General features: G+C 43.2%; 1 protein-coding gene across 1 annotated transcript; it reads left to right on the forward strand.

Annotated features, from left to right (window-relative positions):
• Positions 1-1,220: 1,220 nt before the first annotated feature.
• On the forward strand, positions 1,221-26,428 carry LOC118786792 (polypeptide N-acetylgalactosaminyltransferase 14-like). The gene is made up of 15 exons (XM_036542115.1): positions 1,221-1,349; positions 6,591-6,760; positions 11,935-12,033; positions 13,558-13,625; positions 13,766-13,831; positions 14,840-14,961; positions 15,179-15,266; positions 15,980-16,064; positions 17,014-17,117; positions 19,125-19,251; positions 20,915-21,007; positions 21,170-21,253; positions 23,298-23,442; positions 23,770-23,892; positions 26,264-26,428. Exons 1-15 carry the CDS (start codon positions 1,221-1,223, stop codon positions 26,426-26,428), a joined length of 1,668 nt encoding a protein of 555 aa, XP_036398008.1.
• Positions 26,429-26,690: the final 262 nt, after the last annotated feature.

Raw genomic sequence — 26,690 nt, forward strand, 5'->3', positions numbered from 1 at the left:
GACGTGCGAGCCTGTAGTCCATAGAAAGGATGGGTGTTGACCTTCAGCTTTAGTGAAGACCTTTGAGAACCATGGCGTCTCTGATAGCGTCTATAACAGAATGTACTATATTTAATATAGTACATATAGTTAATACAGACAAATATTCTGGATGATTTTTAGAGCCTTTGTGTTTTCTCCTTAGGAACCCCCCCCCCCCCCCCACCGATTATGTCACATGCATGCTTCAGTTTGCGCAAAGAAAACAAAAATCTCCATAATGCCCACAGATAACTGCAAAAACTTGCAGGAAAAGCTATTGCATGAAAGTACGTATGATGCATACGTCACCAACGTATGCATCAAATCATTGGGTTTGCATTGCTTTTATTTGTGCTGTGACTGTCTTTACAACATCTTTAATTACATTGGATAAGATCCAAACAATCCTTCTTTACAATGAGCTTTTTAAATCTTCATGCAGTGGTCTTGGGCTGGGTGAGCAATGGGCTGGTTTTCATTTTCTACACTTCAGATTCCATCGCTCTGTTAAAAAAGCTTTTTCCTCAGGTGGTTCAGGAGTGATCGGGCAGGAGGTCGGAGCTGATATTTTCTGGTCTGTGACCCGGTGCAAGAGAGGTGAGGAAAAAAAAACCCACAATTAAAAAAAAAGAAAAAGTAAAAAAAAAATGCTGGCCTGATGGCCATCAACTGTAGGGTGCCCTAGGATACACTAGGCTTCTACCTATATAATTTCAGTATGGATTTTCAAATTTAAGCCATCAACAACAGATTTAACTGACATTTAGACAAAACACATTTTTATGGTTACTAGTTTAGTGGATAGCTACACAATTCCAAGCTAAAATATTTGTCCATAACTTCATTCGCTAACGTTAGCTACAAGCACGTCTTGAATGTAGCGCATTGATCTTCTCATGTGACACACGGCGGCGCCAAACTCATTCAGAAAACGCGTGTCTCTGTATTGTGCTTAAGGATGTATCAAAGTAGGCGGGAACCAGCGCAATACCGGGTGTCGTCGCTCTAACGGGGATATCGCCCACTCACCGACTTGGACCGAATATGATTTCAGGTGGATAGATTTGTTACTGCGAATATTCTAGGATTTATAGATCTATTGAAGGAAGTAAGGACTCTTCGCACGCGAGATCCCTGAAAATATTCCTTTAATTCAGGCTGCCCACGAAAATGGGACTAGTGCAGCATCTTTATTGACAATGAAAAGGCTTTCCAGAAAGCTGAGTATAACTCTGTCAGTATTATTGTGGGTAGCTGCGTTACTGTATCTGTTGGTGTTAAATAAACGGAAATTATCCGGTTTGGGAACTGAAGAGCAAGACATAAAGGTAAGAGCCGGATCGACGATGTGAGTTTAGAATTGCGTGTCCCAATTCGCATTACATTTTGAAATCGGCATGTGAAGTGTGCGTCGCATGGCACAGATGCACCCACCGTTTTGCAAATATTTGAATGAAAAAGAAATATGAAAACTTTGATGGACTCGTCTACCTCCAGCCGTTCAAGTAATAATCTACCTGTGCAGATAGCCACTAGCGCCGAGGCGCTGTCACGCAAGAATTATTGACGGGCTGTCTATTCTGGTGCCACCCGTTGCCTTTGTGGAAGTTTGGGATGAAACACAACAACATTTAAATTAAGAGGTTATGTTTACCATAAATCAGGCATTAAACATCACAATAAAGACATCGACACAACTCACTGTTGCGCACTATTGGAGTCGACGTCAGTTTATACTGGTGCTAAAACAAATTTGTCCAGTGTTTATACTTTTCTAATTACACTGCATTATTAGCTTCTAAGGTGTGTTTCCTAAATAATTTTACTTTATAAAGTTGGAAATATTCGTCCTGTCTTAATGGACCGTTCATCGTAGAAAGTGACCTGTGTTTGCATATGTTTGCTTTGTAAAATGAACGGCTAAAGTACCAATTTACACATTGATTTCAGAGGTTCATGAAAGTTTACATTTTTTCAGGGTTCTACAGACCTTCACGGGAATGACTACTATTCGGGGAATGGTATTCTTCTGTCTCCCAGCTGAAGTAGAAACACTTAGGCTAGTACCAGCGGCAGGATAGTATTACGTATTTGGGACTGACATCGAGAAACCGGGACTATGTACATGCTGTCCGATAAGTAACATTGATCTCTGTAAAAACTTTGAGGGTGAGTACATGGATTGATACATATTTGACCCAATTATCTGCCAATGATTCACCTGTCTGAAACAAGCAAGCAGCTAAACAAAGAATGTACTCAGACCAAGGGAAGCCTTCTTATTAGCTCTGTTTTTTGTTTGAACAGAAAGCGATTTTTAGGTGGTGCAACGCGTTCTGTTCCGTGCTATTGGAAGTTCCAAGTTGTTTCCACACACGCCCAGCCGGTATCAGTGTCTTGCGCAGAGCACTGGATCTGAATGGAGCAGTTTGGTGTCTAAGCGGATTCTCAAGTCTGCCTTAATGATAACTCTGATTAATAACCGATCTACATCTCAGTGTTTAAGATATGTGATGTCTCTCTGAAGAGGCCCCTGTGAGGATATTTAATTGCCTCATTTTATTTATTCAGACTGCAGACTGCACGCGGATGTGAACCGTTAGAATGACTCGCACAAAAGGCTGTATAGGAACGTGACTTGGGAGCGCTGTTGATTTGCAAAGGGGACGCAAGGCGGATTACATTTTTAATATTAACCATTCGTAGAACTGGCTATTTACCTAAACTTTTCAGGCTTGGTATCTTGCTCCAAGCAACCTGTCTGCTGACACTTGCAGCTCCCTAAAAGCACTGCCAAACCTTTTCCAGATGTGACGGCAGCATGCGGCAGATGGCATTCTCCTGTTGTACAAATAGCCAAAAAATGCCATGGTGTTACATCATGTAAGTCACTTCCAAAGTGTATTTAAATAACAGCGAGTCTGTTTCAGCCAGAGAGAGAGCTGAAGATCACAAACCTGCCCCATGTGACACTAGAGGACCCAGCTGTGGGAATCCCCTGCAGCCACTCAAGAGTGCAGATCTGATTTACAGAAGCTCTTTTTTTCCTACTAATTTGTTCAAGCCTGCTGAAAATAAGCATAAAGAAGTGTCCTCGATGTTAATCTAAAAATAAAGAGAAGATGTTCTGATGATTCTGGTTTCAAGAAAATGCTTTCATGCTTAATGCAGTCATTTTTCATGGATGTAATTTGGAAACCTGAGAGGGACTAAACCAAGTTATGACGAGGATGTCATTTGTGTTGTTCTATTCTCGGTTTCTGTTACAGAGAACAGATTGATTGGTCATAGCTTATCTCCCTGAAGCTGGTGCTGCATACTGGTAACACAACAGAGTCACAATGAAATGATAAGGGAAAGAAAGTGTTAAAATTCTAACCATCTCAGTCTACTGTTCCCTAATTCCCTAATTTGATAAGGCAATTTCAAGTCAGCTCTAAAACAAAGGAGATGATTGCATGTCTGAACAATATAGAAATGTTTTTTTCAGGTAGTTTCTCAGAGTATCTATCACAAAGTACTTTACCTGTACTACCCCAGTTGTCTCCTTATATACCGATGTCCCCCCCCCCCCCCCCCCAGTGGATTGCAAGTGCACCCCTCTGTATTTTCTCCTGGTGCTGAGCCTGGTGGGAGACTGTGGTGGATTGTGTGTGTGTGTGTGTGTGTGTCTGTGTGTCTGTGTCTGTGTGTGTTGAGTGGGTGGGGGATGGTGGGGTATAAAACACCTGAATAGGTTTGATTGAGTGAACAGCACTGAATACGCAGGAAGCATCTTTCCTGCTCACTCAGCATCTCAAGGCATGGGAGACCTTATGTTCTAACAACTGATTGACTGTGTACTTCAGTAGGTTTCCGGGCAGAAATATCCCACTGATTTATTGCCTGGTTATGGTTATGCTTTGCAAAAACTTGGCATTTTTTATCCCTTTTTTCTTACTCAGATAAAGTACACCAGGGGTCATAATCTGAATAATGAGAATGAGAGAGTGCTTGTCATGCAAAAATGGAACTGCAGGTAAAAACCAGGTGTAGCACTATATAAGCCACCAAGCACTGTGGTTGCTTATGACTTCTCTACAAAGTGGTAATACCATGCTCATGGAAACATTCTGAATGCTTTATGGAGACCTTGTACAGTTGCACTCAATATAAAGCATAACCAAAGACCATAATGGAAAATTTTCATTTTAATTTCCCATTGGAGACAGAGCTCCAAGGCAATTTATGCACGGGGATCACTGCACTGTGACTGTTATTATATTAAGCAGTCCATTGTGCTCAAATGACATCTATGATTACAAATTTTTGTGCAAGCTATGAGGATTACATCACGTCTCCTGCAAACCAGCTGGGCATGACATCGTAACCCTGACAGCACTTTGAAAGTGAGCGAGCTCTCTGTCCAGGAGGGAACACACAGTCGCAAATGCTTCAAAGACACTCACCCTCCTTAAAACCTCCCTTACCAGCTTGCTGCCCTTTCTTGCCATCTTGTCTCTTCCTGAGAATAACAGTTTAGATCTGACACAGAAGGTCTATTGCGGTTTTCTGCCTGCATGTCCAGTGTCCACCTGTAAGTGCTGTCTGAACCAGTGAACCAGCGCTCTCTGCTTGAAACCCAGCATAATGTGTTTACGTGATGGCCAGTTATTCCAGGGTAACTTACACAGGGTGACTTGCTAAGATGAGTATTCACCAAAACCATCTGGTACATGTTCCTCATGTAAGGGGAACAGCATCACTGTCCCACCTGCTCTTTGAATCTGTATCCCCCCAGTTATGAGTGCAGTGTTGTAGCAGTGGTAGTAATCTCCCTATAAGTTTTCCTGTTTGCATTGTATGTATTTTCAGGCCCAGCTTTTCTTTATTTGCGACACCCACCATACACTGAAAACAGCTGTGTTCAGAAAATTAAGGTCACTGAAGTCCTTTTGAAAGAGAAATACATTATTGTTGTTATTCAAATTATCTGTGGGGAACTGAAGGCACCTAAGTGCTGTAGTCTCTGAAAAAGAATCAGTCCTTGACCTTTTGCTTGCTCATTGACATGTATAAGAAACTGGAATCTGAAATTCTTTAGACATTTTTTTGGGAAAATTTCAATAGGTATTCAAATCATTCAAGTCATGTTCTAGTTTGGTTTCATATTCTGAAGTTGTAAATGCGCAAGTAAAAGTTTGCTCACTAACATCAAGGAAATTTCAGTATTTCTGGTACTATCTCTTCCTGTTGGGTGGCGCAATAGGTGCGAATTTGGAGAGACCAAGCAAGTAAGCCCTACAGCTCCTTAGTGCTGAGAGGAAAATGGAATGCTGAAAGAATAAAAAAGAACACCAGACAAGAGCTTTATCTCCCTCGGGTTACCTGTATTTGTGCCTCTTTCTCTGAGGACAAGCAGCTGTTTTCCACTGTAGGAAGATAAAAATTTAATTCGCAGCAGTTCTGAAGTGAAACAAACAGCAACCCCCCTCCCCCCTGAGCAGAGCTTCCTAAAACAGGATCCCGTTCCAGAAGACTGATGCAGTGAAGGAGAAGCAGGGGAAGTGTTTTGGAAACGTTACTGTGGACCTCAGGGTGTGGCAGGCTCCCCGGGGGCTCCCCACGGTGCACGGAAATCAAACGGAAAGAACCACATTTCGGCGGCGGTCAGTCACAGGTGATTTGCTTTGGCTACCCAGAAGCCCTTGCCCCAAAGTCCATCTGACCACAAAATACGTCACAAGTCCGTGTAGTGAGAGTTATCACGCAAGAAGATAGAGGGATATCCATCAAGAAGGAACCGTGGGCGCATGCCAATCAAGCTGCTAAAATGAAAGTAATGCCCAGCGAGCTGGCAGAGTCAGCTGGGTCCTGTCACTTTTAATAGTCCTGTTTATCCATTTGGCACTTTGGCATTTTGCGGTTAAAGAGGCAAAACTCAGCAGTGGAAGAGGCTTCCGCTGGTTCATGGCCTCACGTACTGTAGCTGCAGCTGGTGAACCCAAGTTTGGATATTCAGCCATGTTGGGATGCATATTTGATAAAGGGGTTTAAATACCTATTCTCAGTAATTACAACAAGTGGCAATATCCGCAAAGTACATTTTGCCACATTGGGTAATACTCGTTTGCTTGTAATATGTTCAGGGACGTCTGATTGACAAGTCCAAGGAGACCTGTCTGTACGAACCTGAAACCATTACGATACATGCTTCTTTGTGCAGATATTTTTATGATGTAAGCAAGCTTTATTCTTTGATTCCCTAATACCTGCAATTCTAAATAAGTGAGCATGTGCTTTCGCTAATGATCCATACATACTATATGTGAGTAGATGACAAAATATTATATTCAAAATGCAAAGAATCCATTTAATAAATTTTGCTAACATACACTGCAACATTTACTCTTTTTTTCTGACTAGGGTTAGCTACTCGTAGTGGCAGGTTTTATTTTGTTCTGACTGAAATGATTCCTGATTGTTTTTTAAACTGTAAACATGACTGCCAGTTGTGAGATGTTTACCCCATCACCTCTGCAAACAGACAGTTAAAACCTTGTTTTTTTTTGGATTTGTTAACGTTTCAGCTCTCTGAGGCGGAGTGGGATGATCTCCTGGATCGCTTCGAGGAGAAACGGTACCTGAGTGCCCACCGGTGGAAGCCGGGACAGGACCCCTACAAACTGTATGCCTTCAACCAGCAGGAGTCTGAACGTATCCCCAGCAACCGCGCCCTCAGAGACACCCGCGACCATAGGTACGCATATTCAACCCATTTATCTCTCCTTTCTAATGGGAGGTATGAAAGGGGTTATGCATTTGTAGTGAACAATACATAGTGTGTACGACTGCAGGAAGGACTGTTCAATTGCCGTCCATGTATGGCTTTCTCCCATATTGTGAACTCCAAAGATGTGTACATGAATTAGACGCGTTGCGGCCTACTGTCAGTGTATTGGTCAGCGGTGAGTGCTTTGGGAGATTGTCTGCAGCTGGCTACAGGGCCACCTAGCCCCATGGCTCGTGGATGTTGAGTGTCTCAGTTCTGTGGTGGTCGTCATGGTTGTAGATGGCTTTTCTTCTCAGTATTGTGGTGGGCTGGCAGCTGGACCACCTTCCATTATAGCAGCCTCAGGCCTGGTACTGCGTCTGGATTTGGGAAAGTGAAAGAACCCGCTGAGCTGAGCTGAATTTCCAGTCTTATGAGTGGGAAGCGCTTGAATCACAACACATTTTTATGCACTTTATTATGCAAATGAATTTGTTGGGGCAATAAGTGATGGTTTCCAAAGGTCACATTCGCAGGGTAGACTCAGGTGGAATCGCCCCCACAGTTCCCATAGCGATGACCCCGCAGTGCCTGCACAGCCGTGTCCAATCAGCAGCTGTCTGGGAACTGCTCCAAGCTGAAATGTAAATTTGATTCCTGCATCTGTTTAAACAAGACACACTTATAGCTTTCAAGGCCTGCTTTATGGACAGCAGTATAGTATAGTGGTAAGGAGCAGGGCTCACAACCAAAAGGTTGCTGGTTTGATTCCCCACTTGGCCACTGCTGTTGTACCCTTGGGCAAGGTACTTAACCCACAATTGCCTTAGTAAATATCCAGCTGTATGAATGGATAAAATTGTAAGTTATATAAGTTGCTCTGGATAAGAGCATCTGTGAAATGACTGTAATGTAATGCTTTTTTTTTTCAGCAGGTGGCAAAATGCATTTAGGTAGCTGTCTGTCCAGCCGCTTAATGGATATTGTTTATCCCTTATTATAGGCATTTCAAGCACATTTGGTTGCCAGTTACCTTTCTTACAGAAGGCTATGTAGACACAAGCTGATAAGACACTCTTTTTTGAGGCATAGATGAAGAACGGCCTTACTCTAAATCAAAGCTGTACACTGTCCCATGTCTCACATAGGGACCAATGGAACATGGCTGGGTTCATTTCCCCTCTGAATAAGCATCAGGCTTACACCAGTTTTTCACAACTTAGCAGAGTGTATTTTGGGAGGACATTTTGCGTTAATGACATGGCATCAATTTTTTACGAACCTTAATTTCACCAGGCCATCCCTCTGTGATTAAAAGCTCTTTTATGTGCGTTTCAATAATGATCACGAATGAGTCCCAGTGGTCTTGAACTGGGCTATGTAGTCTTTTTCAGTGCTTAATAAAGCAAACTTGAAAGTCTTAAAGTAAAAAGTTTTTTGGTGAACCTGATCCTCTGGTAGGCGTAGGTGCATGAGACATCTTTATGGAGCACAGGTCATTGTGAAAAACAACAATGGTATGGAGCAAACAAAACTAAACCTGCATCTTAGAAATATTAATTTGTCCTGTTCATTCATATTCCATTAGAAAACTGTTTGTGCCAATGCAAAGGAACAGCAATCAGTGACTGAACTGACAAAGACCCACATGGACAAAATGTTGTGAAACCAATCAGTGCATGAGTGCCGCTCTTCTTATGTCAGAAGTTACTTAGAAGTTACATTTTTTGGCTGATGTATGTAGGGCAGTTTACATTGCTCTCGATTTCAGCTTTGCATCATGTTGATTTTCTTGTGCTGTTTTGCTGTGCTGTCAGCTTAATGGAGCGCCTTTCACATCTGATCCTTTCACATATGATCCACATTTTACAAACGCTTGCGGATGTCGCAAATGACTGCCCAGTTAAACGATCGATTTCGTGCTCCGTCTCGCCTGAGGTTAACGGAGTGAGCGATGTAAGTTCGTGTGGGTGTTGCTGACTCGTTTTTGTTCGGGTGAGTGCCATTTCGAAAGCCGAATGGCGGGGTCTCGGCCATGCACGTGGCGCCAGGGCTTCACCTAATGCAATCGAGCAGGGTGCTGCGCTTCAGCGACTCTGCCGACCGATCGGGCAGGTTATTTCCGCGTGCCGTCCCCCGGGCTTCGTAGCAGATGGCAGGGAAATGGTAGACGCTCCCAGCTGGCTGCTCTCGTTGCCTCAGTGACTCCCCACGTCGGCGTGTTAGGGAGCGGCAAGCGGGTGAAAGTTGATCAACTGCTGAAGCCAACTGACCCTTACAGCTGATGCTACCCCCTCGTGCTGCCTTCAACAGACCAAAATCCTGCTTATTTCAGTCCATGTCCTGTTTGTGGCCCCCATGTGTTGAAAGCATTTGAAGATGAATGCAGGCATTTTTATTAGTGATTCCGGGAGAAAATAAAGCCAGATGAAAAGTGCTTGGTTGGACGAAAAGAACATTGATGAATCTGTCTTATGAGCGCCACAAGATTTGATGGACTAAACATGTTCAGTGGGCTTCATTTCTAGAATATTCTCAGGAACAAACCTTCCCCGCAAGTAGGTCTCTGCTCAGTTAGACCACAGATCAGCAGTAGTTGTGTTGAGAATATTAGGTTTTCTAATTTAGTTTAATGTTTCTTTCCCCAGATGTATTTGCTTACACCAACAGTTTAGTACTGCCTTAGTTCCAGTGACATCATCAGCAGTCAGGCGTGGGGATTGGCCAGCACACTTTGGAAGCATCATTCCCAGTGTTCCATATCACCAGCCAATTGCACGTCAGTTGATAGGAGATAGCTGGAGTAGCCCTTTGAAGTAATGAGCTAATTTTGGCTGCTTCCGCATGCTAGCTCCATCTACTGTAGCTGTGCACCCATCTGCTTCCCAAATATACAGGGTTCCCAGCTGCACTTCAGAAGGGCAGACAAAGGGGTCTAATCTGATATCAGTGCATCCAGTGGATTTGTTCTGAGCTGAATCCTTAGCTTTCCCCTCAAGCAGCGTACTGCTCACCTCTTGCCACCGATAATAAATGAGTATTTCAGCTCTCTGCAGAGCTGACGTGAATTTTAATGAGTGTTTAAAATGCCATTATATTGGAAGATGGATGATAGAAGCTATTTCTGGTTATCTCTGTGGAATTTCATTCTCGTTGTCTGTGATAAAAAAAAAGTGCGAGCTGGTTTTGGCTGGTAGAAATTGTGATCTGCTGTGTTCACTATTCCTTGTGAGCTTTGAAACGTGTCCAATCAAATGTGAGCGAATGTAAGAGAAGACACAAGGGTCTGATTTTGTGACTTTGTGTAGCGTAGCCCGGAGTGTAAGTGCAAATGATTTAACCCTTTTCGCGAATCAGAGCTCAGTTCTTAGGGAAACATGTAAATGGTAAATGGACTGCATTTATATAGCGCTTTTCTACTCATTTTGAGTACTCAAAGCGCTTTACAGTTATATGCCTCACATCTACCTACCAGTGGCAGAGGCTGCTATACAGGCTTACCAACTGGCCACTGGGAGCTGTTGGGGGTTCAGTGTCTTGCTCAAGGACACTTTGACACTCTGCCAGGATGAGCCAGATTCAAACCAGGGACCTTCCAATCCCCAGTCGACTGCTCTATCTCCTGAGCCACTGTCGTCCCCCATGTAAATTTGAATAATAGTGATAATGATGATGACAATGATGATGAAAAATGAATTCCAGCCTCCAGGGAGCAGCTGTGTCCTACTGAATACTACTCTGGCGAAACTGTCACCACACTGTTGGATTGTGACAATAAACTATAAGAAGAACGAATGTATCTTCATAGCTGACTGGAGTCTTATTTCAGGACTCATCTGGGGTGTTAGGGTTCCTGTCCCATAACACCCTGGGGCCGGCTCTACTGGGAAATAAAACCCAGGGAAAGTGTCTGGTTTGACTCACCAAGCATGACAGTTTATTCCCTAAGCAGTGCATCAGCACAGAGATTGTGAAGCAGATTTTAATCAGGGTATTTAATCAACTCTGCCTTCACCTCCAGGTGAAAGTTTAAACCGGCAGGATTTGAAATGGTTTGCTGCTCCCAGAACACAACCCTGCCAAATGCTAATGATTTCAGCCCTATTTCTGAGCGGTCGCTGTAACGGCATCCATAGAGACTGCTTTTAGTCTGAGGAAAACATCCCCTGTAATGCACCATTCATGACAGATCACCTGCAATGTATGAAAGAATATTCATTACATAATTCATTACTTGACTTGAGTGGAAAATTCATTGCTGTATATTTGCTTGAACATGCATGGCTCACTACAAAAGTGTTACTCTTTTTAGAACATCTGTATGTGTCAGCCCGGCAAAAAAGATCCAAGAGACTCATCTAATAATGAATCGCCTTTATTTGGAATGGAATGTCCATATAGGATATAAAGTTGACTGACCATAAACACAATGTAGCTTCTTTGAGCCTTTGTATATATTTAAGCAGAGAAGCCAAACAGTAAAAATCAATACGTGTAAAAAATTTACAAAAAAACACTTTATATGATGGTTTAGTCTTGCTGGATTTTGTCATTTTTTATTTCTGTTTGTAATGAACACATCTTGAAAGCCTAAAAGCTCATTCTCAGTGTCACCTCAGACAAAGTTTTGAGTTTCGAGAATAGTCACAGGCAATATGAATTTTATTTACATAAATGAATCAGCTTTGAAATTGAATATTGGGGTGGTGGAAAAGGGGAAAAACTCCTCAAAGATACTCTAAGGCCACATTGGTACCACTCTGGGCACAGTTCTTACCGATAGGAGATTAATAAGCAGCATTACCAATACAAAACAGTGCTTGGTGCAAGGAAGCCAGTCTTTCATAATGGAGGACAGCCCCACCCATATTTTGGTTCATGAAGGCTCACTCTCCTGTTAGAGATTTATGAATTTCCTTAGTCTTTTTTGTTTTTCTTTTTACCTGTCTGGAACAAAACACCAATGGCAACCAGGTCAGACAGAGAGATGTGCTGCCTCAGGGAAGTATAATGTAATTTCCGTGAGGTTTCCCCTCTGCTTTAGAGAACGAGGCACTCTGTGGGACTGGCTGTACCCTGAGTGCTCCTCGCAGGGGTGTGGGCGTGACTCTGTGTCCTGCTAAGCAGCGGCGGGGTTAAAAGGGCATCTCTGTGTGTTCCAGGTGCACTGCATTGCATTATGGGCCGGAGCTGCCGCCCACGTCCATGGTGATCACATTCCACAATGAGGCGAGATCCACTCTGCTGCGCACTGTCCGGAGGTGAGGCATCTCTCCGAGGTCATCCTCAGCAGGGTTGCCAGGTTTGCATTCTTCCCCAATGGCTCTTTACATCGGTAACAAAAGGCACCCAAGGTGGCTCTCCATGAATAAACTTAGAGAAGGTGATTGGTTGGACGCACCTGGCATTTATTTTCTGACATTTTGGACACTGATTTGGTAGACACCTGGTACATCCCATTTCACTCTTTATTTATTTATGCTCTTTGCTATATTAATTTCAAATCTCAGATGCACAACCTAAATGGTTGCATATCAAAAGGTAATTAAGATGATTGGCCTACTACTGGGATAAACTATTGGACAATCCATGGTGCCCATTAATGATCTCTGTGAGCTCAATGACTTTCAGACGAGGCTAATTGTCTCATGTCAATGTGTTGTAATATGTGTAATCCAGTATACATGGAATAAATTGCATGTTAACATATAAAATATTAAATGTATTGTAAAATATATAAATTACAGGCATTGTCACCTATCCTTTTTAAAATTTGGAATGCCCAATGTGTCTTCTCCCAGTTTGGAATTCTAAATGGTATCGTAGAAAGGGGAGGGCACAGCCAAACACATGTACTCCTCTGAGACAAATGATGGTTATTCACACCATAGTCCCCATGCCAAGCTTGCACAGACATGAGTCTTCTGCTTCTCCCCCGGCTGATCTACCCACCTCTATCCACCAGCAAAATGGTTTATTCTGCCTCTACGGGCGCCCCGTCATCGCTGGCTGATAACATGACCAGGAGCAATTCTGATCTGCAGAGCTCAGCTTGTATTCAAAGTAGGTGCCTTGCCCACTGAGCTATTTGAGAGTCACACCTTTCCCATTCTTGATATATGTTATAACATATACTAATATGTGCACTGTGCATTAGATGCTTCCATGAGTGTCTGTGGCAGTACATTCTAATAGAGAGGGGGCAGAGACCAGGGCATATTCACAGAAAAGTTAGTCAGTACACTGCAGTTTTAGCCAAGTAGAAAGACTAATTTTTCCACCAGTAATCTACCCTTGGTTTCTGCATGGCTGGTTCCTATTGGAGCGACTCGCGCTTGCTTCTTCAAATGAATACACAGCTGCAAAAGGACGTCCTCCTTGGGCAACAAGATAAGCTGTTTGCAGACAGTTTGTCATTATCAGAAATTTGGGTTGTGGTACAAAGAAGTTTGGGTTTTTTTGTGTGAAAGTGAATCTCCCCAAAGTGCCCTGGGAAAAGCTCATTACCTTTCTCCCCCTTTGTCGTGGTCTGTTTTCATAGGTAGCCATTTTGAATTCCTCAGCTGCTTTCTCTGTAGGCTTTGCTCTGTTGACCGTGAGCATAAAAAGCCAGAGGAGGCTTTGATTTGGCAGGCACATCCCCAGATGACCCTGACCTGACTGAGTCTGGGTTACAAAGTGAACCCTGTCAAAGAAGCCTTTCCATGTGTTCCAAAACTCCGATCCCCATGCTGGCTGCAAGTACCGATTGCAATGCATTTCTCTGTCTTGTGCTTCATTTACAGTGTTCTCAACCGAACCCCTTTACACCTGATACATGAGATCATACTAGTAGACGACTTCAGTGAAGACCGTGAGTATGGGTTGTGCCGATTGTGGAATGGGACTAATTTGGATTGACATGTTTTGTGGATGATGTGTGGAGCGCTCACTTTGCCAGTGTGAAGTCTTCCATTGGTGTTGCAGTTTGATTTATTCATTTATATTTTCCAGCTAATGACTGTCTCCTTCTCACAAAGTTGCCCAAAGTGAAATGTCTGCGAAACTCCCAGAGAGAAGGTATGTGTGTGTGTGTGTGTGTGTCTGTGAGACGGAGAGAGAGAGAGAGAGAGAGAGAGAGAGAGAGAGAGAGAGCGCTTTGGTTCAGCACAGCAAAAAACTGGAACCTGAGCTCCAGCTGTACAGTAACTTAGGTTGGTCCTGTCTTCAGGATCACCTGAGGCTGATTCATAAATAAACCCTGGCAAAGTGGTAATATTTGCTGTTAATCAGTTTTGCAAAGATGTTGGACACTACTCAGTAAAAATGTTGAATCTACATAATGGGATAAATGCAACGCGGCCCTGGAATATTTTTGTCATGTGACCCGCATGGTCCAAAGACATATATATAGTATATGCCTTCTCCCATTTTAGCACTACTATGAATTTTGAAATTAAGTACACTTTGTGGTCCTCCTACTCGTAGCAATATGTTTGACCTTTCAAAAAAATATGGCCATTATGTCATTTGATATTTGTAAGTATTGCATTTTATATGGATTACTTCTCCCTGGCTCTCCTGGTTATATAAAAATGAATAGAACCTGGCAAACAGGAGTGCAGTATCTCCCCTTGGAGAGCCAGCTCATGTGAGCACCGGCCTTCTGTCTAACACACTTCCTAAGAAACCAGCCTTCACCCAGCAACTATTGAAAGCAGGCAGACTTTTCCCATCCAGACAGAGTTATTAAGGATGAAATGGGAACTTTAATTGACCTGTTTCACACTGCGGTGCTCAAAAACCTCTGAGATGACGCTCTCTGAAGAGACGATCGATCCCTCTGTTTGAGCCAAAATGGCCTCTTCAACCCTCTCAGTAATTCCTTTTCTCTTTTTGTTTCATTTTGTTTGTGTCTGAAGCCTTAATTGCCTCAGTTTATTGACAGAAACATTTCTGCTAATTTTTGGGGTATCACATAGTTGTCACAGCTTATCAGACATAACAATTAACAGCATGTCAATCAAATCATTTGCTGGTAACAAGCAGAGCAATCCAGGTAGTCATGTGAGCGCTGCTGCACCCCAGGTCTGATCCGGTCCCGGGTGCGAGGGGCAGATGCTGCTCAGGCTAGGGTCCTCACCTTTCTGGACAGCCACTGCGAGGTCAACAAAGACTGGCTGCTCCCACTGCTGCAGAGAGTGAAGGAGGTACACATACATCCTCAGTCTGTATGCTAACACAACTAAGACTTGTTCTCATTTTCATGGTACTGTTTGCTAGATAGAAAGGGGCATAGATGTCTTTTAATGTAATCTTAGCTCTGATATGAAGAGCCTTTCTGCGAGCCTTGCTCATTCACCTCGGTGTTCATCCAAACGAGTTGTAGGTTTAGATGGACTGACTCCCTTTGTGCCTGTGTTGAAGGACCCAACCTGTGTGGTGAGCCCAGTCATCGACATCATCAGCATGGACTCCTTCGCCTACGTGGCGGCCTCCTCTAACCTGCGTGGAGGTATGATAGGCCCTTCTGTCACGAATTCCCCTCCCCCTGTCAACTGGCATCAACACCTCCCCCCCAGCTCTCAACCAGCAGCAGGTTAGGAGGCATAACGCTACATTCAACTACCTAGGTCTCCTGAGGGAAAATAGTATTCAACAAAATACCCTTCCAGCTTAGATTAATCAAGTACTGTATTGCTTTGAAGTCATCCCTGGATCCAATAAAAACTGCCACACCATTTTAAGCAAGAAATCACTTTGTTCTACTGCTCTACTGAGGCAGGTTAATTTAGGAAGGTTTTTTTTAAACATTGAATAGCGCTTTTAAAATGACGTATTACTCTTGATTGAATTAGAGGCATACGTGGCCCAAAGCAGACATGCAAATAACATCCACACACTGCTCCCAGTTGAATTTTTATTCGCTTTTTTCTTTTTGCTTGTTCTTATGCAGAACAGGGAAATATTTTGATCCGCTGACGAAGGTCCTTCTGGACTGAAACATCATGCTCATATACATAAAATATATGAAGCCATTCACCACATTAAAAAAAAGATTTGCAATGTTGCAAACATTTTACTGAAGCTCCACTTGAGACACGTATCTGCAGCAGAATTGGTACATACTCAGGATGTATTCAGCATGCATATTTAGGTCAGTGTTCAGGCATGTCCTGCCTCTTCTCCTGCCATTTTGTCCTCGCTGTATGTCCTCTCTGGCTGCAGGCTTCGACTGGAGTCTGCACTTCAAGTGGGAGCAGCTGACCGCCGAGCAGAGGGCCAGACGGAACGATCCCACGGAGCCCATAAAGTAGGTAAAGGGAGCCTTTAACACATATTAACTGGAGGATTGCCCAGCTCAACCGCAGAACTGAGGGGATCAGAGGTTCTCTCTCCTGGTCCTGCCTCAGAAAGCCCTGGGAGATGTGCACTCTCCCCCTTCATCCTCCACCATGTACTAAATCTTCTCCCCTGGCCTTTCACTAAATGCAGATTCCAGGTCTTTATTCTGGATGGGAAACACACTGGGAAAGTTGGTTTAACTACCGCTTTCAGGGCACAGGAGGAGGAAGCTGACTGGGAGCCAATTACACACAGGTGTGCTGTCACAGGTTGTGATGCTGGCCGTTAAACTAAGGCCCAGCTCTCAAGCTGTGATTACCAGTTTCATCCACACAAATACTTGTTTTTTATTGGTCTCTGTTGGTGTTATTACTTTTCTCTCTGAGGCATTCAGCGGTTTGACACTGAGGTTTCTGCCTCATTCCTGGAGGCCAGAGACCCAGTACTGCTGGAAGGAAGAAATGAAGAAGGCAATGTGTGTGCCTAATCTTGGGATAATATCAATTTTAACAAACTTCAGTACACACTTGAATCTGCAGTGCTGTCTGGAAAATTTCCCTCTGTTAAATTTTGTTCCGATTGAAAGATTGAGCCACATACATTGTAAGCATAACGCCCTTTGCCATAAAATTTGAGCAATGAATTTAATGAATGCTGTAAGGACAAAGCAAACTGTGTTGAGCCTGATAAATACTAATCAAAGAAGGGCACACATAAGGAGAACAGTTAAGTTCTTCAGCGGGGTATTATGTCTTGGGCTCCACATATTTATGTTTTTGCTTACTGTTATATTCACTGCTTAAATGATAACATGAAAAATGATAAATTCTTAACCCAGTGGAAAAGAGGAATATTCTCGTCATGTGGTGTGGGTGTAAATTTCGGGGGTGCCTCATGAATCTGCTTATCGCTTGCAGGACTCCGATCATCGCAGGAGGGCTCTTTGTGATTGACAGGTCCTGGTTCAATCGCCTGGGGAAGTATGATACCTCCTTGGACATTTGGGGCGGGGAGAATTTTGGTGGGTCACCTTAATTCATAGGTATTTCTCTGAATGTGTGCCTGTGTGCTGTGCGGTTTAATCAGGCATTGAAACCTTGACTTTCCACAACCGCACAGAATGATTCCTGATAAGAGGCACAGTTAGCTTACCGTATGTCGTATGTATGTTGTGTAGTTCAATGAAAAAAAAAAACGTATCAATGTTTCTCCATATAAATGACAATTTGTTCATCCTCATCTCATGTGAGCTTTTAATTGATTTTAAATGTTGTGAGAAAAGTCCACATGTAGCAATAATACTCATGAAGTTAATCGTTTCTGCTTGCAAAATTATCCAACACTTTCATAACTTGTACTTGAATAGCTTTTTGACCAGGCATTTTTTCACTTCTGTGGGAGAATTTTTAAGTTGGCTACTTTTACTTAAACTTGAGTACATTTTCCTATGAGTAACAGTACAGATTTTGAGTTGTCTACCCAACAGTGAGTATGGCACATGAGGCTTCTTCATTCTCCCTGCTCCAACAATATTGAAGGGATTGAAGAGGCTCTTATTTTCAACAGGATAGTGCCAGGGGGATCTGTTGTTTCATGTGTGCTGGTCCTCATATGTCAGATTCCTTAGTACCGTAAACACCAGCAGCGGAGAAGGCAGAGCTTTACTGGTGTGTGCTGTGTCTCTGAAGACTGAGGCCTTCATCCAGTCGTGGTCAGGCCGATCCTTTTGGTTTTGGAAAACTGTCAGAAGGGAAGCACCAAGTCAATCATTCTGTATGCTGTACAGAGGCATATGTGCTTTGAGAGTGAGCTGAAGACCAAACAGACAAGGCTGACACAAATATGAGACAGTCTAGCACAGTGTGGAGGAGAAATACTTTCAAATCATTACATTACATTTTTGACATTTAACAGATGCTCTTATCCAGAGTGACTTACATCAGTTACACTTTTTTTTTTTGCAATGTCATCCATTTATACAGCTGGATATTTACTGAGGCAATTGTGGGTTAAATACCTTGCCCAAGGGTACAGCAGCAGTGCTCCGCCAACTGGAAACCTTTCAAGTTCTGCTCTTTAACCACTGTGCTACACTGCCGCTTTCAGTCCAGTCCAGTCACCCTGCTGTGTGATGACCTGTTAAAGCCCCAAACAGTAAACGAACAAAGATTCATAGGAGCAAATGATCTTCTGTGCCCTGTTTCACCGTGTGATGTATCTGTGAGATTCCCTTTCTGCAGTGAGGGGTTGTTATCCCGTCCTATTCTCACAGGAGGACTGATCCTCCGGCAGCATTCAGCTGCACTGTCCTCTGGGTTCAAGAAAAACTGCATGAATGTCATTTGAAGGGAAAGAGCAATTTGAAAAACTGCCATTTTACAACAGAAGTAGCCTTGGATTCAGTCAACCCTTCCAAACCATTTTAAGGGATGAGTGTCACTTTGTGGTAAAACGGTACAATGTAATTTGGTAAGATTTATCTGGGAAAGTTTTTTCAACAGTATTTTTCCTTCAGATGACTCTGGAGTTTTGAGCAAATGAGCTGGAGTAAATACTCTTTAAAATACTATAAATACTATTTAAAAGCAACTCATGCTAAAATAAATTATGAAATAAATTAAGGAATGTTGTCTACTCTTAATATCAATATATGTATAATATCAATTTAGGTGTTCAGAGTTCTGCCAATTTTTAGAACCCTTGTGGTTAAAGATGTGATATTGATGGCTTGTATATATTTCATGTCTTCATGGATTTAAACACATTTCCTCCAAAACATTTTTATTTCTTCATTATATACGACATAAAATGTCAGTTTTTCTTTGGCTCATCGCATATCGTTTGAGAAACTGTGAATTATATTTTTTGGTCTGCACAGAATTCAGCACAGGTACATTGAGCAATAAGTAGCACTAATGGAACAGTTTCCACACTGTGTTTGCTCGTTGGAAGTGTAGACCCACACACACACATACACACACACACACACACATTTTAACACGTATTACTGTTGGCATCCCCTCCCCAGAGATCTCATTCCGGGTTTGGATGTGTGGCGGGTCGCTGGAGATTGTCCCATGCAGCAGGGTGGGGCATGTCTTCCGGAAGAAACACCCCTATGTCTTCCCCGAGGGAAACGCCAACACCTACATCAGGTAAGCCCCTCACCTGCTGAGAAACCAAATAACCTATCGGGCCAAGTCTGCTGTGTGAGGTATCAGTCCTCGGAGAGTGCCATTCAATTAGCCACGGCCTGTGTTTCCATGTGGTCTTCTGCATTGAAGGGCAGGTCAACATCAGCTTGTATAGATCTGAGGAGTATTGAACTAGATAAATCTAGATAATAATCGGAGACTATGAATAATGTAATAAGGGATTTACTTAAAAGTAGCTTGCGAAAGGAACTACTGAACTGTAGCTACAAGGCTACTCACCCATCAATTAAAAATGACAAATACAATGGTAATGCAGTTTAGTGTATTTAAACTACATAAAAATTCAGAAAAATTCAAGTTGTCTCTAAAGTGCTTGATCGAACACTTAGTTTTAAAATCAGGTGGTGCAAATGTATTGGCTAAATATGCAGAATCCAACAGGGATGAAGAACAGTCTGGTTGGGTTCATAGAGTCCAAACATTTTCCTCATATTTTTGACTTACATTGAGTTTTACTTTTATTTTTTTTTATAATGGCAGCATGCTGATCAAAGCACTTATTTTTTGGGGAGCAGAGGATAAATTTATCGAGCATTAAAGTCACTTAATATACACGGGGACCAAGGCGAAATCTTTGTTTTTCTGCATCTGAGAGTATCCGGGGAAGAAAGGAAGTGAAATGGCTGATCTGCTTTCCAGGGCTTTTCAGAGCACAAAGTACAGAGCTGAACTTCGTCAGAGCTGTGAACAGGATCACTGTCTTCCTCACCACGGGAGGCTGCCACAACTGTGAACCTGGAAAAGAGGGCTGTTATCATTATTATTTTTCATACATCGCTTTCTTTCCTGTCTGTTTCGAATTACTGTGTCTTGGCATGGCGTGGAAGTGCTTCACTTGCTTATTTGGGTAGAGATTAGTGGAGCTCTCACAGTCATTGTCATTATCAAAGATTATACCGTTATGGATTGCAACATTTGGTGAGGATTTTGAATGTTTTGAGCTGTAATTATACTTCAGATAAGTGGATGTACCACAGGGCCCTCAGTCGGGGAGGTGTGGAATTTTGGATGATTTGAATTTTTACCCCTTATCTCCATTTACAAGTCAAGCCTGGGTTTTATCTAACAGCAGTGCAGTGTGTTCATAATTTCACATAATGGAATTAAGTTAGTGTAACCTTTTTCATTGCTTCCCTTATTTTTTTTCATTTTAGTGATGCCGAAACTGAAATGGATGTTTAAAGCGCACACACTCACACAGACACACACACAAATAAAAATAATTAAAAAAATAAGAATTTGTTACTTGGAGTTCAAGTGCACATTCAGGGTCTAAATGTAGAAGGTAGGGGTTACTTAAGCGAAGGTTGCTGAAATGGGTTTGGCTTTGCATGATTCTGAGGTTCCTCACCTCTCTTCATGTTTTGATGTGTTTGCCTGTGCAGGTGACACACACCTGTATCTGTGTGGGTGTGTGCTGAGCCGGCCAATCTTCCATGCAGACATAAGGTGTCTTTTATTTTGTGAAGAATTCTAAATCTGAACTAGTGCACTTTTCAGCATGGATAAATTGGCGCTGATGGCTTTGAGACTCCGGATACCTGACCTGAGAACAGTAGATCGGAGTGACTGCGGAGTGAAATATGGTATTTCGCTGTTTCAGGAACACCAAGAGAACTGCAGAAGTGTGGATGGATGAGTTTAAACAGCTCTACTACTCTGCTCGACCAGCGGCCAGGGGAAAGGCCTTCGGGGAGTGAGTGACGGAAGAATGCTCTCCTGCTCTCCTTTCAGTGCCGTTCAGTTAATCCCATCTGCACTTTGGATGAGATGAATGTGCTCTATTTGAGAAGCGTTGGTTCTCCAGTAAGTGATTATAAAGCTCTTCTCCTGCGTTTTCTTCTCTTCCTCTGGGCAGCGTTCACAGCAGGAAGGAGCTCCGTCAGAGTCTGAAGTGCAAACCCTTCAGGTGGTATTTGGACAATGTTTACCCGGAGCTCAAGTGAGTGCACATCTGCTCGCACCTGTGTTTTCCCACTGTGAGTAACACAGTCACATACTCCCCTCAGGTATAATACATTCCAGTGCATGATAAAGTATAAAAGATCAGAAGGAAAACATGACTAAATATATTAAAAATGGATACATGTCACATAATTAAATTTCCATACTTTATCAGGTATTTCCACTAATATATATTGCATTATTTTATTTTATTTCCCATATATGTACAGTATATTATATAATGTATTTTTTCAATATGTAAGCAAAGACTTACATGGGAAAGTGTCAATAATGCATATTTTGTAATACATTACATATTTTGACAGGTATTGAAAGATATGTACTCCCTATACTTTAGACATTATTGGATGTTAAATGCTTTACTTTTTTGAAAGGGTCCTTTCACTTGAAAATAGTTTTTTTTCATTTTCTGTTGTCTGTCCTTTGCTTTCTCATTGCTTGGGAGGGCAATGAGAATGCCCAGAATGTGTGCTTGTCATTGAATAACAAAAGAGTAATAACTCTTGTATGATCAGAGTTTAGTGAATTCTGCTCATTTCCCTGAAAGCGTGTCCACTGAAACACCCAGTATGAGGGTGACCCCGCAGTGGGGCACATCACTGAATGCAGCAACATTGGCATGCTAACAGCACTATGCAGTCATTCCAACCTGTGGTTTGCATCAGGGAAACTTCCCCTACGAAATTAGCACTAGCACTTCTACACTTATTTACTTACTTAATGTACTATTGCATTTATAACTTTAACAGTTGTTGTAACTATTTTTACATTTTAAAAGTTGAAGATAAAACCCAGGGAAAGTGTCTGGTTGGACAAGCTCAGCATGTTCAGATGTTTAGCGTGTCACTCTCCAGGGTTTAAACGTACCACCTGAGGTGCCTTTGAAATTTAAGCACTTGTCACTTTATCCTCTGCATCCAGAGCCCGGGGAGCTCAGCGGCATGCGGAGATTAATGGAAAAGCTTGGATAACGGGCAAAAGCACATTTGCTTAAACTGTCATGCAAATTGCAAGGCGGGAGGATTGACTAGCTGTCTGAGGGAAGGTGCTGCTGGGGCCCAGCTCTGAGGTCCCCACTCTGGACTGAGGACAGTGGCCAGGATGGCTCTGTGGCATAGCGGGAGGCCTCTGTGGCAGAGTGGGTGGTCCCTGTGGCAGAGTGGGCCGGCTCTGTGGCAGAGTGGGCTGGCTCTGTGGCAGGGTGGGCGGTCTCTATGACAAAGTGGCCCGGCTCTGTGGAAGGCCCCACAGTATCTACACCGTGCCCTTATATTATTACATCATTTATTTTCCCAGCAGAAAGCGTTACCCGGGGTGACGTAGGCATTTTGTGCAGAGACCATTATCCATTTATAACAGAGTGTCTAAAAATTCTGGATGTTTAGGGAAGCAATTTACTGAAGTAATAAGTACCTCTCTCAAGGGCACAGTGCTCCCACACCTAGGAACTGAACCTGCAGCTTTCAAGCTACAGGCTTTGCTCCTTATCTGCCTCCCCACAGTACTCCCTCATTAACTCCTGTTAGTCTCTGTGGCTGAGCAATGAGTCTGCCTTTGTGTGTGGTTCTACTTCACAGAGTTTAATGTGCAGTGCAGTTCAAAGCTCACTGCACTGAGACACAGGAAGTATCACACAGGAATAAAACTACATTTATTATTACCATGAAGAGAAGCAGTAGCACTCTGAAGCCCTAGCATTCAATCATCATATGGTTTATCTGCATAGCAGGTGCCTTCATGCAAGCTAACTTACATAGCTTACACTTCATGTGTTATTCACTTGTATTGGTGGAGATGTGCTTAAACAATTAAGGTCACTGTATGTGCCTTGCTCAAAGGTACACCGAAAGAACATTCAAATATATGTTCCTCTGGCTGAAAACCAGGGTCACATACCACCACACAACACTGCCCCCCATGTGGAAGCAGGTGAAAATGTAGAAACATAACTGTGTACACCGTAAATGATAATAATAAAAAGCTGCTGTGTAATAGCAATTGGTGCTGTACTCTGACCCCAGACTCCCGGACGATCCGGGTTCCAGATCTGGGCTAATCCGACAGGGGCAGACCTGTGTGGGGTCCCGCAGGCTGGAAGGCCAGGAGCTGCCCCTGCTAACGCTGGGGCCCTGCATCGGGACGAAGGTGGCCCCACAACTCGACCAGGTGTGTGTGTGAGAAAGATAGTTCTGTCTCTGCCGTTGCTTAAGGGGTAAGTGCTTTGATTCTCTGACTTGTTATAAACATTCTTGAAGGGGTGTGGTCTGAAACATCCAAAGTCTTCCGTTTCTCACATCCAGTAATTCTGTAGCTGTCTATGTTCATCACGTGTGGTGCTCTCTTTTGGCAGAATGACCCTCTAGTGACCATGTGTGGTGTTCCTCTCTTTTGGTCCAGTCACTCTGTATACGTTTATGGTGACAATGCGGGGCGTTCCTGGGGTTTTGTCCAGTGGCTCTGTGTTTGTCCATGACTGTTTGCGGTGTTCCTCAGGTCTGGACCTACACACACGGGCAGCAGGTTCGCCAAGGCCAGCACTGCCTGTCCCTCCCCACTGCCGCCATTCCCGCCTCCCAGGTGATGCTGGAGGCCTGCAGTGATGGGGACAGGAAGCAGGTGAGCTCCCTCCCACACTGTCTCCCACTGCAAGCCCAGAGACACGTGGATACATCGCCACCTGTTGGTGGGTGGGCCAAATCTCCCCACCACTTTACTCAAAACTTCAGGCATCTGCAAAAACTTGAGAAATAAAACTACAGTAGCTATATTGGCTACAGTATCTGTTTCTGCTGATAGAGTATTACAGTGATTATATTATTATATTTTACAAACTGCAGAGCATTAATCCTCCGCAGAATAACCCAGATTAACTGATGTAATATTGATTCCCTTATTGCTAAGAGTTGACTTAAGAGTTACTACCGTTACTTTCTTTGAGAAATTGCTCATTTTGCCCTTTTTGTGCTACATAAAAATTCCCTCAGCTGTGTGAAGGAATCATTAAATGTAATGACCCAGGAGATCCTGTAATTGCAGCACAATGCAAATTCAAGCATGAACGGAGCCACTGATGGTCCAGTTAGTGTCGTTATAGATTCAAATTCAGGTCAGTATGAAAAATGAAACCCCAAAACTGCACACACAGCTGTTTTTTTTGAAGAAACTTATTTGAAGTACTTTGTGTTTTCACCGTATCATCAAAAAGAGGAACAAGTATGGAGCAGACACTGGGATTTAGGTGTCTCTGCTGTTGACTTTCATCAGCTGTGAACATCCAAATTCTGAAAGAGCAGAACATGAAATCTCACTCATCCCTTCCTGAAAAAAAAACAGCTCCATTGTCTGCCTTAGCAGTACCAGAGAGATCCCCTTGACTCAAAGGCTTTAATTTTCTTAAAGGGCACGCAGGCTTGTTTTCTGAAATATTATCAGGAAGTGGAGTGTGATATTAAGGATAGGTTTTCTGGGAAAAGTCAATGTACATTTGAACATGAATTCAAAGGAAATAGTTGAAAATACCAAGCACGCACCAAGTAAATATGTCCTAAATGACTGAGGCAAGACACTTTCCCTGGGTTTAATTTTCTCACTCTTGAAATGCCACACCTGCTTTTTTAATAGTTCCACTTTTCTTCCTTTACATTTACATTTACATTTATTTATTTAGCAGACGCTTTTATCCAAAGCGACGAACAAAAGTGCATACAGTAAGTATAGCAACAATACGGGGACAGGATGTGTACAGTTCCACAATGAGACAGTAATTCCCAGCTGAGAGCAAGGTCTATTTGAGGACACAGTACTAATTTATACAGCTACAGGGTATAGGGCAACTAATAAGATCCAACTTCAAACTTCCTTCAAGTGTCTGGTCTAACTAAGTAAAGGCCATAGATGGTGCCCCTGCTTTGTGTCTCCTGGGGGGTCTCCATAATCAGATCATGTGGAAGATTTTCTAGGTGAACGTCTCTGCTGCGACCTGATTGGCCATGCCCATTCCCCAGGCCTCCTGCTCCTTCACTCAGCATTTGCAGCGAAATGGTGCAAAGTTAGCTGGCTAATTACAGCCGCTGAGAAGCCCCCAAGGGGCCGGGTTTGAAGGGGGAGTCCAGAAATGTCCTCATCTTATTTTGCATTGCTACGCAAAAAAAGATTGGCTTTAGGATGCTGTGAGCCCCATGTTCTAATTAATCTAGCTTTCAAGATTTTTTTTTTTTTGTTTCAGTTAAAAGAGCCCCACTGATCCACAGGAAACTCGCTTTGAACAGAAACACAAAGGTTGAGGGCACTGTGCTGGAAATTACATCCAAACTTTTAATGGAAGACCTTCTGAATAAATTGGTGGGAAATGAGGTTTTTATAACTGTATTATTTGACTTGTATAAATGCCATTTGACTTGAATATCAATGATAAAACATCACTTTAAACCTTCACTTGCTTTCATTACAAAAACCACATTCTAGATCTGCCTTTGTGCAGCAGACCTAGAGGGTCACTGCATGAGACAAGCCTCTGTTCTGTTAACATTTTAAACTAAACCTCTGAAAAGTATTCAGTGGTTCAGAAACGAGCCAATCAATACAACATTTTTGTAATCAGGTTCGTTCGCAAGAAAGTCCAAGTCCAAAACTGAAGCAGAAGAGACACCTAGTGGTAGCTGTGGGGACTTGTGAGCCAGTCCACTTATTTTAATCACAGTGACTTTTGAGGGAACTGCCAGTTTACAACCATATATGCACTACATTGCAAACCTTCAGAAGACTTAAAGGAAAATTATGAAATAGCCCACATGTCCGACATCATGACGTATTATGATTTACATCACTTTAGACTGACCTGCATATTTTAAAGTGAATAGATTCCTTGGTTGGTAACACAAAATCAAAACTGCTTAAAGACAACCACAAAATCCCTTGGTTAGCATGTTAGCTCCTCCAGAACCGCCCATGTCCTGCTACGCTGTGTTTTGCGTCTCTGTGCCCCCAGAGGTGGCAGAGGTCTGGGGTGCGGTTGGAGCATGTTCCCTCTCACCTGTGCCTGGACAGCGAGGTGGAGGTGGCCCTGGAGGGAGTGGAGAGCGGCGGGGTGCTGGTGGTGAACCCCTGTGACAGGCTGTCCCGCACGCAGAGGTGGGAGGGGCCCTTCTCCTGACCCTCGGACGCGGCATCCGCAGAAGCTGTGGGGATTGATGAGACTCCGTACGAGCGCCGAACGCTGTCACTGAGCGGGGAGAGGGAGGCAGGCTGAGGATGGCGGACATCTTGTGCTGCCAGCTGCCTGGAGCATCGACCGTGATGTTGTCCACGAGATGCCCCATTTCAGGACTGTAGCCGTCATCGGCTGGGTATCTGTTTGGTAGAAAAAGGCTCTGTCTGGAGACGTGAGAGACTTTTCAGGGGTCACCAGAGCCAGT

This window comes from Megalops cyprinoides, chromosome 12 (assembly GCF_013368585.1).
Source record: "Megalops cyprinoides isolate fMegCyp1 chromosome 12, fMegCyp1.pri, whole genome shotgun sequence".
Taxonomy (NCBI): Eukaryota; Metazoa; Chordata; class Actinopteri; order Elopiformes; family Megalopidae; genus Megalops; species Megalops cyprinoides.